At 40.6% G+C, this 21,678-nt stretch overlaps 1 protein-coding gene across 3 annotated transcripts; it reads right to left on the bottom strand.

Annotated features, from left to right (window-relative positions):
* Positions 1–3,178: 3,178 nt before the first annotated feature.
* Positions 3,179–6,307, bottom strand: LOC110172777 (interferon-induced protein 44-like). Of its 3 annotated transcripts, XM_055148748.1 has the most exons (8): positions 6,249–6,307; positions 5,792–5,809; positions 5,690–5,723; positions 5,424–5,619; positions 5,207–5,359; positions 4,963–5,134; positions 4,793–4,893; positions 3,179–4,565 (listed from the first exon to the last, which is right to left on the bottom strand). In XM_055148748.1, exons 1-8 carry the CDS (start codon positions 6,271–6,273, stop codon positions 4,395–4,397), a joined length of 870 nt encoding a protein of 289 aa, XP_055004723.1. In that variant the 5' UTR covers positions 6,274–6,307; the 3' UTR covers positions 3,179–4,394. The 3 variants fall into 3 exon arrangements, with proteins under 3 accessions (XP_055004723.1, XP_055004724.1, XP_055004725.1); XM_055148749.1 differs by lacking the exon at positions 6,249–6,307 and adding an exon at positions 6,001–6,028 and having other exon boundaries at positions 5,690–5,809; XM_055148750.1 differs by lacking the exons at positions 5,690–5,723; positions 5,792–5,809 and having other exon boundaries at positions 6,249–6,270.
* Between the last annotated feature and the right edge of the window lie 15,371 nt (positions 6,308–21,678).

Below are 21,678 nucleotides of genomic sequence, written 5' to 3'. Positions count from 1 at the left end.
GTACTACAATTCTTTGATTTATAATGTACCAATCACTTGTATGAAAATGAATAACCTCTGTGTGTTTGACAACTGTGTGCAGTGTCCTGTCGCTCTAGTGAACCTCGAGATGATTCCTCACATGAAGCCAACTCCCACTGTCACACATGCAAGAGTTATGATGGTGTCTGACCTAAGGCACCTCCTGTTTGTACTATGCATAGCTTCATCAGTTTCTTATTATGTCTTGGCTGTTTCCCCTTCCCCTTGAGAATTATCATTCTGTAACTAGGGCCTCCTACTGAAATAAAAAGAGGAGAGCGGCCTTGAGTCATCAGAACGTGTGGAGACTGTTGGTTTTGATGCCCACTCTCTGCCCGTTCTCCTCGCGAGTAAAACTGAATTAATCTCTTGTCTTTCTTCTTGTTTACAATGTTTAGATAAACCTAACACCCATAATAGTGAAGATTTCTATTACTCGTTATTAAGATCTGCAGCGATCCATTGCAGTTGCTGGCTCTTTGTTGTAATAACATTTACGACAACATCAGCTCCTACTGGGCACCTCTTTTTTTTTTTTTTTTTTTTTTTTTTACAAATATTGGAATTTAAAATGTGCAAATTATAAATGACTGTAAGCGGGGTTGCCTCCCCACACGTTACTTGTAACTTGGTCTGGTTTGGACTCCATGAAGATAGAAAGGTTTAATTCCATTCCAGACTAAGCAAGAACATCTCCATGGAGAAAAGCATGATGATGATGATGGAGCCTCCACCAGAAAAGTAACTCAATGCACTTTTAACATATGCCAGAGTGTCCTAAAATAATCCTACACCAGCTCCAGCATCCAAAACATACATTTACAACCAGGTCTTCAGCCTCATTCATACATTTCTCCATTGGTATTCTTCGAGATCTCCAGTTTTGCTTTCATCATATTCCTTCAAATATCTTCATTATTTCTCTTTTGTACATGTCCATATCATGTCAATCTCGACGTGACTTCATCTCCATAGTATCTAACGTGAGATGGTCCACTTGGTGTCGGCGGCAAGGTGGGGCATTTGAGGGCCGTGCCTGCCCTAGCGGCCACTGGTGCCCCACCCCCCAGCACAGGCCGTTATTATTACTATTTTAAAATAACTAAAAAACTTTACTGTGACATCAATGACATCATAGTCTGTTTATTTAGTGTGGTGTGATTGGACAACTGTCCTGTCACTCACGTCACGTCAACCTGCTGCGTCAACTCGTAACAGCTTCATGATTAGCTGCTACTTTAGTCTAAAGCTCCACACAGGAAATGGCGAGGACAGAGCCAAAGACACACTGACAGATCCGCCGCCGGGACCCGGGACTGTCGCTACCGCTGCTGGGGCCGGGACATTTTTTGCCGGGACCCAGGACAGTCGCCGCCCGGACTCAGGACAGCCGCCGCCGGGGCCAGGGCAGTCGCTCGCTGCTCTACCCGCCTTTGCCCGCTCGTTTCTGGGTGTAAAAGTTTGACCTGAGAATAGCGCAGAGGCATAATTCTACCTGGTGTCCTGGTGCTGATATGGACTGACCGTAACTTTCAGAGTTCAGTGGGAAGTGGGATTAAGACTAATTTTACAACTGCTCATGCACTCGGCTCTTGGACCTCGCGTCACGGACCAGACTGGACCAGGATTTGGACCAGTTTCATCTCTTCATATTGGACAATAGACTTTTGGAGACAGAACCAATGGGACAGCGGACAGAGGAAACATTCTGCTTCAGTCTCTGGAGAAGGTAAGAGGCTGGTTTTCATTAGTTTGCGGCAAATCTGAAGATGAAGCCTCACAGGTAAACAGTGTTATAGTGTTAATAGTTAAATAGTGTTATAGTGTTAATAGTTAATAGTGCGTAAATGAGCTGGTGGGTGCGATGGAGCTGCTCTGGTTGTTCTGTCGTGTGCTGTAGGAGCGGCATCTGTGTTCATGTTGTGATCGTAGCCTCTTATTGTAGTTTTACTGACGTTGTTGGGTCTGGGTGTGAGCGGCGTGTTACGTTGTGTTGTTGCGTGAAGTTTGCGCTTGGCTGTTCATTGTGCTCTGATCGATACTGTTCAGCCAATAGTAACCAAAATGTCTATTTCTGTTATTTGTTATAATACTATAGACTATATAATACATATATTATTCATAATATATATTTATAATTTTGGCCTTGGTGCCCTTCCCAAAAATTATACCACCAGCTTCCACTGGTCCTGTTTTAGTCCTGGTTTAGTCCCGGTCCCTCAAGTCTCAGGTCTCTATAGGACAGGACTGGACGGCGTTACCCTCGTGTACCACACCCACTACAGCCCTGGTGCTGTCCGACGCGTGGCTATTTCTTGCCCGATTGCTTCTTTCAGCTGATGTTGTTCAGGGGTGTTTTTGACGAGGCTGTTGTTTAATGTTTACAACCAGTGGCAGGTCTTATTGTTTTTTAATAAACCTCAACCTTTTATTTTTGTCTTGTGTGTGTATCGTCTACCACACATCCTCAACAACTATTGCAGCTAATAATAATAATTTTAATAAAATAATGATAAAAATAACAACAACACATAATTAGCCTAATACTGTTAAAGAAAAACGTGTTTGATAGTTGATTTCTGCTTTGTATGACTCCACCGTATTAAAATATTTCTCAAATGGCAGTGCCCCCCCTGCTGGTGACCCACGCCCCTCCAGTAGATGTGCTCTGACGCCGACTCTGGGTCCACTGTGATGCTTCCTCCACCAGTATTGTATGTATTGTGTTGCCCTTTTCATTCTTTTATATCTGTTTTTTATTGGTGTTCTCTATCTTTGGTGTTAGGCAGAGTACCCTCCATCTGTTCTGGAACATCCGAGGTGTTTCCAATTTCAGATACCAATTATTTGATCTCTTATCTTTGTAAAGGCCAGCAAAATTCTTCTATAACATGTAATAATGTGGATAAAAACATGGAGTCTCTCTTATTATAGTATATTGTGATATGAAGGATAGGACAAATACTCATTCAGGACCAATAAGCCATACTTCAACTTTACAAGTATTTCTCATATTCTGTAAAATCACATATCTCCACCAAACAAACTAAACTAAACAGCAAGAAATAACTGTTGCATATGAAAGTTTTCCAGTGTTTTAAAAAGGAGCTGTAGCTGATTTTTACGGTCTTAAAAACGTAAAAAACAGAACAAATGATCCACAGTGATGAGTTTATTTAGAGCTTTTCCCAACTTTTAGAGACCAGAGCACAGTTTTGCCATCACAGTAAAACAAGAACTAGCATCCTATCCACGCACTTCCTGATTCTCAACCAATATAATTTTATTATTTATTACTTTATTATTAGCTGCAGACAGCACACAGCGAACCACTCAACTTGGTCCTCCAGCATTAACAGCAAGAGCCATGCAAGATGGACAAGCCCTGTATTGTGGTCTATACTGACCAGTCTACCGACCGCCGATGACCATTACTTTTCAAGGTGCATTGTGGGAAATTTTGAGTGTGTTACTTTTTACTTTTTCATTCACTGGGCATTCGGACACATCTAGGAGGTTAGCAGGTCAGCTATGTTTGGAGGTGGGACCAAGTCAGTGCTTTGTAAGTTTCAAGTCTCAAGTAAGTCTTAAGTCACTCCAAGTTGAGTCCCAAGTCTCTGCTAACAGAAAAAAAAAAAATTGTATTTGTGCTGCTTTTTCCTTTTGAAATGCTTTCACAAGACCTTAATGCAGGTGTATCAAACTCAAATTCACAGAAGGCCAAAATAAAAACTAGGACAAAGTCGTGGGCCAAACTAAATATCTATTGAAACATTTCAACATCTGCATGTTTTCTCTTTCTATGTAATGTTAAACCTTTTCTTATTAAAATAAATGTTTAATAATAGTTTTGCTTAAACACTGAATCCAGAACAAGCATAATATGAAATAATAACAACATTTTAAATAAATATCTGTAATTGTAAATCTGTAAAATCTGTAATCTGTAGCTGGTGGATCAGCTCTAATACGTATTTGATATGATATGGCCAAATTTGGCCCCTGGGCCTGAATTTGACATGTCTGCCTTAATGTGAATCATTACTGTCAGAATCCACGCAATTCAGATTTAAAAGAGCTTAATAACAGTTATTTCTTCATGCTGTCTGCACTGAAACGGAGTAAAGGATCATGGTCTATGTAGTTCCCTCTACTCAACAGCAGAGTATCAGTTACTGTTACATCCATAGTGACAAATATTATAAAGTGGGAAGGACACATTGCAGTTTATTCCTGTAAAAGTAACCACTCATAGTATCAACTGTACAGAAAAATGTGTTCCCTAAAATCTGACCTGAATCATCTCATGTCACAGAGCTCAAGTTCAAGTCGAGTCCCAAGTCAAGTCTCAAACTAGTGACTCAAGTCGGACTCTAGTCCAAGTCACGACTTGCAAGTCCCTCCTTCCCAAAATCGATCATTTGCTTCAGCGCTGTCAGAATGAGCTTTTCCATCTCCTCGTCTGCACAGATCTCACAGTGATAGTTCTTCACTGGGAAGATGTAGTCGAGAGGAATGTCCAGGGAAGAGCTCAGTGTCTCCATCTACAAAAAAAAAAAGGATCAATGACATGAACTCATACTGCCACAAACTGTTAGACAACAGGACAAAGGCTTTTTGCCAAATCGTTATTAATTAATTAATTATTATTATTATTTTTATTTATTTATTTATTTTTTTCACTTTTAAGTTGCTGCTCTTGGCGTTTGAAGCTCTACAAGAACTTTGGTGCACGTTTATTTCATATTTTCATTTAACAACAGGTTAATACCACATCTTTGACAACTTTGCTTCTATAGACATTCTTTATGTCGGCCTGGACATCAGGGCAGGCTTCATCAATCTTTGTCAGAATGGCCATCTGTGGAATCCCTGTGGAGAACATGAGATGGTTGAGTTTAAGACAGAAGACCAGTATCAGCTCATAATACAGTGAAATACCAAACTCTTGAGCTGCCAGTCGCAGTTCTCTCATCTTCTCCAGGAGCTCCTCGCTCAGGATGGGGAGTGTACCAGCTGAGACCACACACACCAACACATGTGTGTGTTCCTTTAAGGTGGGGCTGTTGTTGTAGTGTGGATCTGTACTTTTAAAGGGGGAGTGTGGATTAAACTGAAATGAAAACACAGAATCATTTATATATTTTCAACAGACAGTTAATCGTGATGTTTTTCTGAAGCTTACCACATAACCATCTTTCATGTGTCCCTTCATGGCCAGTTTGATGTCATCCACACAGATACCTCTGCTCTGACCCTTCTCCAGGCCCATGGTGTCTTTGAAGACAAACGGATAGAAGCTCTCTGGTTTTCCTTGTTGTATTTTGTATGTTTGATACTGTCAAAATAATGGTCAGATCAGTTCTGTTACTGGCAGAGACACGGATCGGTTGTTCTTATACCTTTGTAGTTAAGTTGTCAGAATCACCCCCAGCCAAGGCCTGTCCAGTCATTCTGCCTCTTAAAGCCGTCTCCACTGAGTTGATGAACGTGGATTTTCCAGCGTTACTTGGTCCACACAGCAGGATCCTGATGTGCTCTACGTCTGTTTGATAAGGCTGAAAATCACCCATGTACTTCAGGTAATCATCCTTCCCCCTGGTAAAAAAACACACATATGTTCAAATGTGAAGTTAGAAAAGAAATGCTAAAATACATGTGCTTTTACAGTGGTGGAAACTTCCTCCAGTCGTCATGGAAAACTGAGGGGACAGAAAATATCAGTTTCTTAAATTGTAAATGATCATTATCAGAACTTTTTAAAACTTACGCTTTGAAGAAGGGGGCTCTGAAAAAATATAATATAAGTGTTTTAGAAACAAAGATATTCAACAACAATCAACAAACTAGCTTAAAAAAAAAAAAAAAAAAAAAAAAAAAAAAAAAGCCATATTTTGCAAACACTATTGTTAAAGATTGGCAAACTGTACAGTAGTTACCCAAGATAACAGCTTTTAACAGATGAAGCTACAAACTCACCAACAGTAATGCGTAGTAAAAATAAAACTAGTCACTGTAAAATACCATAGACTTGAATACGGTAGCAGCAGTTCTTTCATTTTACTGTCAGTTTACCATAAATATAGGGAACAGGCTGCAGCTCTTTACCATAATCATACTGACGCTTTATCTTAAAGCCCCAGTGCAGTTGGTTCAGTACTGTTAATTACTATGAATTATTTTGTAAACATTTATAGTTCATGCATATAAAAGAAAGATTTCTGTACCTCGCTCATGCTGTTGTTGCCACATCCTGCACTAATGTCTCTGTGTGTGTGTGTGTGTGTGTGTTTGGTTTCATGCAGTTTTACTTTCGTTTGGAGCTTCCTGGTTTCATGAGAAACCTCTGCAGGAGTGTGTGTTAATATGACAGACAGTGCTGAGAAACACACAAATACTACACAACATGTGACACAATCACCACAGGCTTTTATTCTGAGCCTCCACTGATCGCATTTAAAGCAACAGAAGACTGAAGACAATGAAGAGTTTGAATTTTTTTTTATCCAGTGTTAAAAATGAAAACAACAGTAACATTGTCATTTTTCATCATCATCATCTTCAAAAAACGATTCAATCTTTTACTGACTTATCATATTTTATATTCAGATCCTCAGCATGTCCACCCTTTGCTTTGTTGACATGCTGCAAACCCTCGGCTTTCTCTCAATGAGCTTCATGATGAAATCTCTTGAAATGCTCTGCCGCGCCAGGGTCAAGAAATGCCAAAAGTGCAAAGCAGGGTTCAAAGCAAAGGGTAAAGAAAGTTTCATTTAAAAATCTAAAATATGTTTTGAGTTATTTTGAGTTAATTTTTTTGCTCACTGCATTCCACATGTGTCATAATTGTAATAGCTTTAGAGGTTTAAGAGGAATAAAGCAGAACTGAGCCAATTTTCCAGTGCAGACCCAAAGTGCATTTTATTTCAAGAGAGAGAAAAAGAGAAAGAGACAGACAGAGACAGACAGACATTATTTTTAGGCTGTTTGGTTGTTGTTAGGTTGTGGGTTATATTAGGAGTTGGGTGTAGGCGTAAGCGTGGGCGGGGCAAGGTGTGGCAGCCAAGGTGTGGCATAGGCCAAACATTGCCGCTTGTGACTTCTTTTTACACTCATGCACTACTCTGAAAATTAAAGGACTCATACTACAATATTTTCTGATCATAAACATACCTGTATTTGTGTCTTGTTTCATTCACACATTTTTGACACACAATCCCTGCATATTTGGATTATTTTCTCAAACAGAAAACACTGATGGTAAATGGTCACATTTTTCTACAGCACTTTTCCACCTTCAAGGCACTCAAAGCGCTTTACAACAAGGAACCACTCACCCATTCACACACACATTCACACACCAGTGTACGCAGACACTGTGGGCAAGGTGGGTTAAGTGTCTTGCCCAAGGACACAACGACAGCATTCATCTGTGGGAGCTGGAATCCCACCAGCCAACCTGTGGGTCAGTGGATCTGACCGCTCAACCTGTGATGTTTTTTTTTTTATGTCGAGAGCTGGATTCGAGCCACCAACCTGATCTCATGTGGTAATACAGGAAGTGCTCCACTGTGTTTTTAAACTCCTTATATCTAGTCATTTGGATAATGTCAATCCTGGAATTACCAATTTGTACTGAACAAAAGGTAGCTGTTAACTTGAGAACTATGAGCCAGGCTGGTGCAACCTAGTGCCTCCGCTCAATTTCATTTCTCTCCAGTGACTAGGTCAGGAATCAGAATACAGTAGACAGTTTGTAAGAACCCCGGAAGTTGTGGACTGCGTAATCAGTGAAGAGCTATGTGGTACAGTACAACAGTAAACAAAGCAGTCAAGATAGATGTAGACGAATAGCCTGATTTATCAGCCGGTTTCACTTCATAGAATCCATCTGACCAGCGTGAGAATTCGTTTGCTCGTCGGGCTAACTGGTATATTAAGCTTTTCCCAAATCCCATAGGAAGAAGGGCAATAACGTCTTTTCCCTTGATAAAATTCACAGAACATTCCCTCTGTTCCGGCTTTAAATCCTCGATCTCGGGAATCGTTTGTCAACACAGAATGTATGGCTCTTCGCTGATTGGCTGGTGCCCAAACTCACACTTCTGTTCTTTTTGCGAACCATCTAGTGTATTCCCGATTCCTGACCAAGTCGCTGGAGAGAAATGAAACTGAATGGAGGCACTAGGTGGCGCCAGCCTGGCCAGTAGACGAAGCCATACATTCTCTGTTGGCAGCAATCGAGATCGAGGGTTTAAATTCAGAACAAAGAGAAGGTGAATTTTATGAAGGGGAAAGACGTTATTGTCCTTCTTCCTACAGGATTTGGGAAAAGCTTAATATACCAGTTAACCCCGTTAGCGGCGCATTACATATGTCACAACCAAATAGCAGCGAGGAGTGGTTAAATAAAAAAAGTGTCAGCCTACCGTCGTGCGAACGAATCCTAATGCTGCGAGGTCAGCCGGTTTCCATGAAGTGAAACCGGCTGATGAATCAGGCGAGAAAACTACCACTTCATGACAACATGTGTGAATGAAACAAAACACAACTTGTTTTTGAGGAGGTAACAACATTCTAACAAGGCTTAAAACTCACAAGAGTCGATTTTGCTTAATGTAGGAGCTTTAGGAGAAAGATTATGTAAGGTAATAAAAACACAAGCAAACATCTTAAGATAAATCGAGCCAATATTGCATCCATCCAGTGTAAGACATCATTACAATCCCTCATTACATCACGCGTGCTTTTATGTTGACCCTTTTCATTGAGACTTTGCAGTGTGTGAGTGATGACAGTTGAAGCAGAAGCATTCATTGATTTCTGTGTAAGTGCTTTTCTGTCACCGCTTAATTATTAATGGTGTGTGTGTGTAAGCACTGACGACCACTGAGGGAATTCATGTTCAAACGCACGAAGAGATGAATATTGCATTGACCTTCTGACTACTGTCTCTTAAATGTGTTTTCATTGTAAATGTTGCACAGAAACGGAATACAGAAACAGAAAAACTTCTATGGCGACTAAGCGAGATCAATTAAATGAACTTGAGCAAACGGTCTGTAATATGAGCACTACAAAGTGTATAAAGAAGTGAACTAAGGCTTCGTTCAGACTGTAGGGCTTAATGCTCAATTCCGATTTTTTTGTGAATCCAATTTTTTTTTGCGAGGTCGTTCACATTTCCAATTAAATGCGACTTATATGTGATCTCCAGTTTGAACTTTAAACGCCTAAATGTGTCCCACATGTGCACTGGAGGACACAACGATATCACACGCAGCGTGACACGTGTTTTCGGAAGTCACCTAAACATGGACGCAGCATTGAGCACATGGAGATTTTAAAGTTGCTGTTGTACCGGAGCCAGAGCATGTACAGCTTATTTGTTTTAAGGACATTGAGAAGTAGCCTGATTCATCAGCCAGTTTCACTTCCTGGAAACCGTTTGACCTCACAGCATAAGAATTCGTTCACTCGATGGTAGGCGGGTACTTTTTTTCATTTAACCAATCGCTGTTATTTGGTTGTGATGTATGTAATGCGACACTAACGGGGCTAACTGGTATATTAAGCTTTTCCCAAATCCCATAGGAAGAAGGACAATAATGTCTTTCCTCTTGATAAAATTCACAAAACATTCTCTTTGTTCTGGCTTTAAATCCTTGATCTTGGGAATCGTTGCCAACTAAGAATATATGGCTCTTCGCTGATTGGCTGGTGCCCAGATTTGCACTTCTGGGGTTCTTGCAAACTGTGTAGTGTATTCTGATTCCTGACCTAGTCGCTGGAGAGAAATGAAATTGAGCGGAAGCACTAGGTGGCACCTGGTTAACCCTCTCCAGGCAGGCGTTGCAGATTTGCAACAGCTAAATTCCAATTACCTACTTACTCCACATCCATATTTTATGAGCTTTTTTTACTCAGGAGCCTTTTCTCCCATCCATGCTGATAAACGTGGACGATGCAGACTGTGCAAGAATGACTACACGCAAACGGCCTGCCAGAAGTGCAAAATACTTTTTTTTGTTTACAAAGGATAAAAAAGTCAGGATTGTATATTACTACCCCATATTATAATTTTCCCCAAATATCAGATTTTTCCTGATACTAAAAATGTATTTGAGCCTGAGAGGGTTAATTGAGAAGAAGAAGGACAAAGTTTTTGGTCATGGCGTTTCGTGGAGCTGTGGCAGCAACGACCGTAGAAAGGAACGTGTGGGTGCAGAGTCGCAACCAAGAGCGGTGGGATTGATCTGAGTTCATACACAATTTTCATATAACAATAAGAATGTTTATGTACATTTGTGACGTGTCGGTGGGATGAATATGACCTGGCCTTTCAGATTGAAGTCGGATGTCAGAAGATCAGATATGTATCGGTTTTAGGAGCACATATCCAAGTGTCCTGGGTCACATTTGAAAAAAATCGGATCTGTGTTGTTCAGACTGTCATTAAAAGATCAGATACAGGTCACATAGGGGCGAAAAAATCAGATTTGGGTCATTTCAGGCTGCAGTCTGAACGTAGCCTAAGTCAGAGTGACTCCAGTCAAGTGAAGCTTATTGAGGATTACACTTATGGGGCGAATTTGGAGCCGAGTTCCTTAATTGGAATTCCGACAGTGAATATCATAGCAACCAAACAGGCAATCCGGAGTGAAGCTGTTAAAGGTAATGCCACTTCCCACCCACAACACTGGTTTAGCCTGGAGCGGGCACTTAGCAACGCTGTCAATCAAACCTGTTGCTTGCAGTGGGAGCAACCTCGGAGAGATAAACCACCCGAATTGTCTGTTATTAATCTGCTATTTACGAATAAAATAGCAAAAAAAATTAAAAAAACAGGATCATGTAGAGTGGGTTAATACAAACATTTTAAGACCAAAACGACGAGGCTCACAGCAGCATTTGGAAAGCGAATTGGAACCGAGTTGATGGAGCCAGAGGCGCGCCCATTCTCACTTCCTGTGTCGTTTTGTAAATGCCGTAATCGCCCCAAAACAGCGTATTAATAAACATAATTAGTTTGAGTTTTCTTTTTGATGCTCTTCTCTTTTACAACTTTTTTTTTTTACAACTCAGCGACTTATTGTGTCTAGCCTATTTTCGTAGCGCTCCTGTGTTGCCAAAGTTAACTTTTTTTCTAAGGTGAGAAACAGATGAGAACCATACGGAGTCAGTGTGCCGCGACCGAGCCTTTCTAAAATAAGAAGTGTTACCACAGTGAATAATGATGGCTCACGGGGCCAAAAAGTCATTCACCAAGTCACGCTCCAGAGCTGAGAGCAGAGCACACCACACACTCAACATGTATTAAAGTGTGTTTTCAGAACTCTCAGTCTCTTAAGATCAACTTGTTTTTATACGTTCAGTTCTTAAAGGTGCCGTTCCTGATTTTTACTGTCATAAAAACATGAAAAACAGAACTAATGCATGTCCAAAGTTATTCCTGACTTACCTTATGCATTCCGAGCATCTTAATTATTCACCATGATGAGATTTTAACTTTCAGGGAGGAATTTGATGTCACTGTAGGCCAAATATCAACTAGCATGCAAACTTCCTGATACTTAAACAGTAAAACGCTTTATAATTAGATACAAAAAGTACACGGTGGACTTAGGTTATGGTTAGGTTTACACAGAAACTAATCATCGTATACTGTATCGGAAACTATTTCAGTCCAGACACGTCATTTCTGTATCCGTAATCAAAGTCTTCCCTATCCACAAGCGAAACCGCCTGAAACGCTACATGTAAACCTATCATATATCATTTGTGCTGGATATTATGTTTGGCATTAATAAAAACATTTTAAGCAGCCTAAACTTGCAGATGTAGTCTAATCAATTCCTTTCTGCTTCTCTGTGTTTGAGTTTAAAGGTTGTATGGAGGATTTTTTTGTTTGTTTGTTTCAAATTGTCAATGAAAGTTCAAAATAGAATTATAGAAATGCAGCAGCCTTGTAATTATGATGACCAAAAAAAGAAAAGAATGAAAATCCATCAGCTGTGGACGTGGTGGGGGCAGATAAACATCAGCCAATAGACAACGAGGCTCCCTCTTTATTGATTGGCTGTTAGGTTGTCAATCAAACTGCCTACGTTTCTACGTTTCTGGCTTGCCGACGCGCTGGGATTGTGTGGTTTATGTTCGCCTCTCACGCACTGATGCCATTTACTCAACCAGCACAGCGGTTCTTGGCGTCTTTTTCGAACTAGCTTCCTTTCAGTTTGCACAAATTTTGTTTTAATGGAAAACAAGAATTCACGGCCAGTTCGCAGCAAAAGAAAGTCCATTTTTGACGTCACTGAAAGAAGAAGAGCAAGGAAAAGGAGCGAAGCGCAACATTTAAAAAAGGACAAACAGTCGCTGCATTTCTCTTTCCTTGGAAAATCTTCTATACAACCTTTAAGAAAGCGAAGAAAGAGAGAAGAAAGAAAGCTCCTCCTACGCCTCCTTTCCCTGCTCCCTACCCCCTTCTCTCCTTACCTTGTTTGGAGTTTCCCGGGTGGATCCCAGTTACACTCATCTGCTGAGCTCCACTCCTGACCCTCATCTGTCAATCATCTCTTGCCATAAAAGACCTGCTGACCTTCTCTTCAGTGCCAGATCGTTCTGAATCAGTGTATCATTCGTTCATTCGTTTTTCAATATAAAACCAAAAATAAGAAAACGAAAAAACAACAGTTTTCTTCGCTATTTGTCTCCAAAACCAAAATGAAAAAACGGATAACGATTCGTTTTTTCAGTTTTCGATTTTGTGTTTAAATGACGAATGGAAAAAACGGATAACGGCCGTTTCCCGTTTCCGTGACTTCCGTGACTGCGATGCCGGACTTTTGCACTGCATATGGACTGAATCAGGACTGATCCAGGTCCCAGACCAGACCGAGACCAGAGCGGGACTGAGACCGGGACAGAGCGGCTCTGGTCCTCCGCTCAAGAACCGCGGCTGGTTCCGAGGTGGTGCAAAGCATCCGACTGACGCTTTCACACCAACGAAAATGAATCGAACTAAGAGCTTTTGGTTCAAATGGACCAGGTCCGGGACCAAAGGCTACTGAGACTGGGACCAGACCGGGACCAGAGCGGGCCTGAGACCGAGACAAGACCAGGACCAGACTGGGACCAGACCGGAGGCTCAGAGCCCACGACAGGCCGGAGCTCGAAGCTGAGGCTCGGACCCCGTGGAGGCTCGGAGTCAAAGCTCGGAGTCCACCCTGGTCCTGCTCTGGTCCCTGTCTGGTCCCGGTCTCAGTCCCGCTCTGGTCTCGGTCTGGTGTCGGACCTGGATCAGTCCTGATTCAGTCCGCACGCGGTGCAAAAGTTCGGCATCGCAGTCACGGAAGTCACGTAAACGGGAAACAGCCGTTATCCGTTTTTTCCATTCTTCATTTAAACACAAAATCGAAAACTGAAAAAACGAATCGTTATCCATTTTTTCATTTTGGTTTTGGAGACAAATAACGAAAAAAACTTTTTCGTTTTCTTATTTTTGGTTTTATATTGAAAAACGAATGAACGAATGATACATGGATTGTTCTGTCATTTAAGTGCTGAACTTAACTCAGACTTTTTGTATGTTTTTATGAATACTGAAGTTTTTACTCTTCCATAAGCCATTTGTCAACCTTAACAGAAAATTACAATTCTTTGTGGGAGCTTGACTGAAAATTCTGTCCTAGGCAGACCTCTAGTCTGACTCCCCTCTCTCCTTGACTTCTGTGTTGTCACTCCCCCTTCAGAGCTCTATCAAAAAACAATCAGTGTGCAAGTTGCTGTGCACATTTTTGTAGTATGTTTTTGTATATTTATGGAGAACTGTCGTGTGGGAGCGTAGACGTAGGCTAGTAGGCTAGAATCTTACACCTAACCCTAAGGATAGTTTGAATAGGACCTGGGAGAGATTGAATTACTTAAACATTAGGAATGTAACAATAACTGAAATATCGTGATATCGTATTGTCAAAAGTCTTACAATAATATCTCAGAATGTCACAATATATATCGAATCACAAGTTCCTTTGCTTAAATGCATGGTTTTATAGTAGTAACAGCTTATAAACATCGGGAACTACATATCCCATGATTCATTTCAGTGCAGACAACATGAAGAAATGTTTTTTACTTGAATTCTTGGGATTATGACAGAAATAATTTACACCAAAATCTTGTTGGGGTATTTTAAAAGCAAAAAAAGCGTCCTATCTACAATTATATCAGCCTCTCCAAAACCGAGACCGAGAGATTTGGATTTCGTTACATCCCTATTAAACATGCATGGATGACATCTAAAATCTCTTCGGGCATGTTTTTGATGAGAGAACAACATTATAACATGGTAGAAAGTTAAAAAAGACAAGTAATCTTAATGGAGAATAATTATAAATAAATATAAATTGAGAAAATGACATCATGCCACTGTATCATTCACTTCTGTTAATTTTCCAAAACTGTAAACTGTCAAGGTTTTCGTTGCCGTGCGAGGAAACTATTTCTGACTTATAGCTCTCTGAAAACAATATTTTTTAAGTGAGTCGGTGATAAGAACGTCTGCATATATATCCAGGCTACAGCCACTGCATACAGGAGCACAGTGTGGCTAAGACACCGCTGCTATTTTCAACACTTAGAAACTTTTCGAAGTTCTTCCCTGGCAATGTGTCAAAAGCTCGACTCAAAAACCCTATCTCTTTTTTTTTTTTTTTTTTTTTTTTTTTTTTTGCATCTCCAGTTCAAGATGAGGTGCGTTTGAGTGACTGCTAGCGCTGGCAGTAAAAGACAAGAAGCAGGTAGAGTGGAGGATGAAACTTTAAAACGTTTCTGACACAAGCTAAGGACGCAAGTTTGATAAGGACCCGCGAAAAACATGCCATTTAAGAGATTCAAACTCTATAGAAGTGGTGTCAAGGGAGGAGAATCTTGCCTGCACTAGACACCAATTAGGCCATCCCTTCTCTAAAGCAGGTATAGGTTGGGACGTGCCATCCGACGCTAATGAATAGTCTAATTATTTCAGACAAAGCGTGCAAGGTTGACACCGCTGGTTTTCTTGGGGGACTGCGCCGAGGTACTTTGCGTCAAATGTCCACAATCGCTTGAGGAGAAATCGTTGGTCTGATAAGGTCCCAGAGGGGGAGAGGGAGCTGCAGATTGGACGTTTATGGACAGTCAGAGATGGATGGATGAGAGGAGGGAAGGAGTTAGAGAGAGAAAGAGAGGGTCTGGAAGTTAGAGGAGGTGCAGAGACGTAATGGGAGGCTATCCGGTGGCAGCTACACTATGGCTTTATTTTAGTTCAGGACAGAGCTCGTGGTGTGTGGTGGAGCAGTGGTTCTGAGCTGGTCTGGTTATGGGTTCTGTTGATATTCTGCAGCTGATGTCGTCGACGTTGCCCGAAGCGCAGAAAGAGGTGACTTGGTTGGAATAGGCTCTATACACGCTTATGTCATAAACCAGAAAGACGTTTGGAAAGATGCGATTACAACTCCCCAGGCTCAGTTTTCTTCATCTCCATGTCATTGTCGCGTCCCGTTAGGTTCGGCTAATCAACAATTACAACCGTACCTCAGTTTTCATCATTTCTCCACTGACGCACAACTCAGGGCGCACTGGGTACATGCGATTAGAAGAGATGAGGCGCCAAATTCAAGATGATTCGAAACAGCACGTACGTATGCAGTCTTTATTTTACAGATGATCACATTTACTTCAGTGGTTTTTATCTGTTCTGTTATGCATAAAAAGTGGTTTAAAAATGTTTAAATGTATAATTCACCTGTGTTTATAATTCTTAAGTTTCACCTTTGAAATTGCACGCAGAGCACGTACGGAATCGAACTTTACTGAACGGTAGTAACGGTTGTAAACAGCAGACATGGCAGCACGCATTTGCTTTGTGAGTCGGCAATTTTTTTTTATTTTGAGGTTGCATCGCTGGTACGTATTTCTACTTATGTTCAACAACTTGTACTCGTAACTCGTACTTTTTTGTTTTTAATAAAAGCGTTGTAATATGATAATTACACGCGAACCACGCAGCTCTCAAAACAGCGTCAGATAGGCTGCAGTGTGTGGAGTTAAAACCTTGTACTTACAGTTGCTACTTTGTATTTTTGTAACCATTTATAGACATATTGTAATGTTACATTTGTCTACTTTACAGTTTCACCTTTTCAAGCGTCATTAAACCTGCTTAAAGACAACCATATCTGCAGAGTCGTTGATGTGAGAGAAGTGTTATCGCCATAGTTACCGTTACAGCACATTATCACAGTCAGTCGGCGAGCCCAGTGTCACTAACTACACCAGAAGTTGTCATTGCATGTTTCCAAATGTCTTCCTGGTTTGTGGCGTAAGCGTGAATAGAGCCTATTACAACAGGTGAGATGATTTGTGCTGTTAAACGCCACCTAGTGCCTCTGCTCAATTTCATTTCCCTCCAGCGACTACGTCAGGAATCTGAATACACTAGATGGTTTGCATGAACCCTGGAAGTTGTAGCTCATGCTCCGGCCAATCAGCAAAGAGCTGTGAAGCCGTGACGTCAAACTTGTCATGCCTGTCTGGGTCCATTTTGTGGTACAGCACAACAGTAAACAAAGTGGTCGAGATGGATGTAGACAAAGACAGACATTCTGTGTTGGCAACGATTCCAGAGATCGAGGATTTAAAGCTGGAACAAGGAGAATATTTGGTGAATTTTATCAAGGGGAAAGATGTTACTGCTCTTCTTCCTACAGGATTTGGAGCTTTACATACATCACAACCAAGTAGCAGCGACTGGTTAAATTTAAAAAAGTACCTGCCTGCCTTCGAGCGACTTAATCCTAATGCTGCGAGGTCAGACGGTTTCCACGAAATTAAACCGGCTGATGAGTCAGGCTAGTTAAACAGGTCCCTCACACATAAATGTACAGTCACAATCTAACTATAGCATTAGTCAAATCAATATGGTAAATGGTCACATTTTTATACAGCCTTTTTCCACCTGAAAGCACTCAAATTGTTTTACCTCAAGGAAACACTCACCCATTCACACACACATTCATACACCAGTGTACACAGAGAAGGGATTCAAACCGTTAACCTTCGCGCATCAGTGGACAAACACTCGACCAGCTGTGCTATTGCCGCCAACAGAGTTTCAGTTAGTCATTCTCACCTTTTTGTTGAAAATCAAACACCCAAACAAGACCATGAACTCTCGTATGGATCGAAGACTCCTGTTTTTTTTTTTTTTTTTACTTTTCAGACAATCTTAAAACATTTGTTGATTCTATTTTTAATGTGTGCATTGTGCCACCATAGAGACACATGTAGAACACCCCCAGCGTGACATCATTGCAAAGTATCAATTGGCTGCATTTTAGAATAATTATAATTTAAAGAGCTCATAATACACTATTTTCTGATTTGTTATAATGTTTCCTCATCACAAACAGACCTGGAGTTGTGTTTTGTTTCATTCACACATGTTTAACACACAAACACTACAGATTTAGGCTGAGTTCTTTCTTCAAACTTAAAACACCTTGTGATGCCATGTGGTAATACAGGAAGTGCTCCATTGTTTTGTTTTTTTAACTCCACACACCTTCACTTGAATCATTTGAATAATTTTAGCCCTGGAATTACCGATCTCTTCTGAACAAAAAGTAAAGGTAGCTGTTAACTTAAACTACTACTTCATGACATCACAAAGTGGGACAGATCATTTTGAGTTTGGACATGTAATAATAAATGGTTACTCAAATGTGTGAATGAAACAAAACACAGCTCCAGGTATATTTTTTGATGATGTAACTATATTCTAACATGGATTAAAGCTCAGTCAATTTTGCATAGTACAAGACCCTTTTTTCTTTCTATGTATTTTGTTTACTTATTTTCGCTACGGTGTATTTATCATTAGGCTAAAATAGTGTGATGTTATCTGATACCCAGGAATAGCAAAGAGTATAGATGTTTCAATTAGTGCTGTCATGCGATAAAAAAAATTGAGAGATTAATTAATTATGATCTGTAATTAATTAATCTAATTAATCTCATTTTAATCTCACCTAAAAATTGCTGAGAAAAGCCTTCAATTTGAGGTATTTTCATTTAAATTCATTATTACATTATTGTGGCAGATCAAAAGACTGATATAGATTAAAAAAAGTGACTTTATAAAGTCATTTATTGTTTTAACAAATCTCTCCAAATTGGCTGTTGAGCCCAAGTCTCCATGAATAAGAAACTGTTTGCTGTAAAGTAAAGACGAGGAAATCTGAACATAATAACTTTTGTCTACTTAAAGACAATAAAAAGTCCAGTCTTTCCTTAACCATATTAAAAATATTATTGATAGAGAAATGCTTTATATATGAGATCACTGGTTTTAGTCCTTGTTTTAGTCCTGGTTTAGACCTACTTTAGTCCTACTTTAGTCTTAGTTTAGTCCTGGAATGGATTAATCCTGGTTTTAGTCCTGGTGTTAGTTCTGGTTTAGTCCTGGTTTAGTCCTGGTTTAGACCTGGTTTAGACCTGGTTTTAGTTCTGGTTTTAGTTCTGGTTTAGTCCTGGTTTAGTCCTGGACTGGATTAGTCCCGGTTTTAGTCTTGGTGTTAGTTCTGGTTTAGAGGCGCACAGGAGGAAGCGCAGTTTACGCCGCGTACGCGAGAAAACACGATCCACACGCGGCTCACGGGAGCAGGTCGGTGTCCACGCAGTAACTACGGAAGGAAACGTGGTCCACGCATTCTCAGGTTAATGACGATGATGAAGGTGTGTGTGTGTGTTTGTGTATAGGACAGTAGTGCAGACATGAGCCTATGCAGGTTGTTTTCACCAGTGACATTTAAGTTGTAGGCGATATTATATTTGTTATTTTCTTTTATATTTCACGTCGGGAGAAGAATTTCCAAGACACGAATGTGTTTTTACCTGTGCACTGCTGCTCTGTTCTACTGGCTCTTCCACCTCGTCCATTGTGCCTGACGGCGCCAACGTTAACATGACGTTACATTGCTCTTACTGCGCGCGTTTTGTGTGGGTTTCCGACAATGAGTGGAATTACCGAAATTAAAAAAATGTATAAATGTGTTTTTTGTGTGTGTGTGTTGTTGTTGTCCCAACAACACATAAAAACAGGTTTTATAATAAAGCAACTCGCATACAGAAACACTAAAGTTAGAGATTAAAAATGAGATTAATGCGATTAAAAAACATAACGCGCTAAATATGACTGTAATTAATTAATCGCAATTAACGCGATAATTTGACACCCCTAGTTTCAATTAATTTCTCTGCTGTAGAAGATAAATATTAATTAGTCTAATTAGATCTGGACAGTACACATCGAGTTTGCAGTATTTTGACCTCACGAGCTGCTCATACAATATATTTAGACAAACTTTGCTCAAGTACATGAATAAAAAATCTTTTATTTGTCAATCCATACTATCTTCTACTGCTAATCTATGAAAAGGTTGCTGAGTATCTGAGCAGGGCTGCCCAGATTTCCCTCTCCCCAGACACTTCTTCTCTCTCCAGGTTTTCCATATTGCTCACATACATCATCTTCATTTTCCCATGACGGGCGCTCTCATAAGTAAATCTGTAGGTGTTATCTTGCATCACAACAGCACACGTACCAGTTTGCCGCTGTATCCCCGGTGCTTGGTCCCATACTTCTCCGGTTGCCAGATTCCTCACGCTTCCTCTCCTTTGGGGCACTGAACAGTTGACCGGGTCTCTTCTTGGCACTTGTTATGTGTGCACTGAATGTGTTGGAGATTAATTAAAGCGATCTATGTGGCGCTCTGGAGGGGAATCAAGGCTCTGCTGGAGGAGTTTGATTAAAGAAGCTCATGAGAGATGCTCCTCTCCGGGTGCTGCAGTGACTCACTGAGGTAAGCAGCAATGTGCATAAACACTTGAACACACTCAAAAGCCTTATGTAGCTTGAATAAAGAGTTTATCTGCATTTAATTTAAAATGTATTTATGGATTCATTTATTTATGTGTTTATTTACATATTCTTTTCTACATTACATAATCAGCAACAGTACGATACAGCTGTGGTTGACTTTTGGCTCCGTGGGCGTACACTGGGCCAAGTAGAGTTAAAGGTGAGCTCTCCTTTGCTATAAGAAAATGGTCAGTTGATCTTTCAGCGGCTAAGTTCATCTGTAGTAAGTAGCACACGTGCACAGTTCTCTTCTCCCACGGTAGCCCACACAGAGCACGTCTACTACATGTCTCTTCTGACCAGAGCCAGAGCAGGTCACAGCAGAGTGAGCAAAGCTAAAGATTTAGTTTAGAAAAATGTCAATGATTTGCCTGAGATCCAGAATACACAATTCTCCAACACTGAGTCTGGTCACTGATAAGGCTACGTTGATGACGAACTGAACAGAAGACGCAAAAGTGGCATCGCGTCTTCACTTTTTGTTCCACATTTAGACGAGCAGGAAATCTGCGTGCATATGGTGTTGCAAAAGTGTGTGGAATTTGATTGGGTATGCTTGTACGTAAAGCGACAAGGGCATCTTTGGACATACAGAAGTTTTCATGTCACGCATTTTCATCAGCTACTCCTTCCGCAAAGTTGTCCCACCATCGACTGGTTCTCCAGGTCTCGTACATAGTGGTCTGGCTCGCCTGGTGCATCCAGAATTTGACAGAAGTGATTGCAAATCCTTCTCTGTTCACTAATAGTATCTCTGTATATTCTGTACATTTGTTGGGAGCCTCCTGTAAGTTTATTAGAGCAGCTCGAAGGTCCGACGCATGGAAATGATCTGACATGTTTGTTTCTGTGTACTGTATGTATGTGACGTAAACACGTACGCGACATGAGGAGATCTGACCAGAGTTTTGTGTCTTGGGCAGTGTAGATGGAAACACTACGGTGGAGAGTATTCAACTTTTCCTCTCTGGAGGGTGGTTTCAGATGTTTGTGTTTTTAAGCCCCAAAAACGTTGTCACCATCTAAATAAAACATGTAAACAGGCACTAAATCTCCCCATTTTCAGATGAGCATGATTGATGGAGGATCAGGGACATGCACGGTCCCTGCTCATCAGAAAAAATGTATGGGGGAAAAAAGGGGGAACTGAAAAACCATAGCAGGTTTCTGCAGAATCAATGAGTGAAGCACTAAACTCTGTTAATCTGACTTGAGAGACATTTTCTGATTTCTGATCAATGAGCTTCTTGTTTCACACGCACCACTGAAAATGTCTAACCGGGTTTGAAGTGCGACAGAGGGCATGAGGACCACACTGATATCAATCTGTATAAAAAAAACAGAGAGCTTCTTCTAGATTTGCCAAGACCTGAAAAATCTGACCTTTTTGAAAGCTAGGTAGAAAACATACTTACTGGAGTACTAATTGACTCCAAAATTACATTTACGAACTGACTCAAATGATATTTCCACATTTATGAGTCCAAACTTCTTTCTGCATATGACCTGCTAAGTGATATTACTGCAAAACTACTTCATCCATTCTTTTCATGCACTTTCCATGAGAGCACTTTAGTGTGAAATCAACAATTCTAATAATGACTCCATTAAGCCTCGAAAATAACACGTGTTTCTTACAGGTTACAGCAACATCTGAAAACAGTGCGTGGCCTTCTTCTTCTTCTTCTTCTTCTTCT

Source organism: Boleophthalmus pectinirostris, unplaced genomic scaffold, assembly GCF_026225935.1.
Source record: "Boleophthalmus pectinirostris isolate CB_2022bp ecotype Guang Dong unplaced genomic scaffold, ASM2622593v1 HiC_scaffold_12, whole genome shotgun sequence".
Lineage (NCBI taxonomy): Eukaryota > Metazoa > Chordata > Actinopteri > Gobiiformes > Gobiidae > Boleophthalmus > Boleophthalmus pectinirostris.
This window is presented reverse-complemented; position numbering and strand designations above follow the sequence as displayed.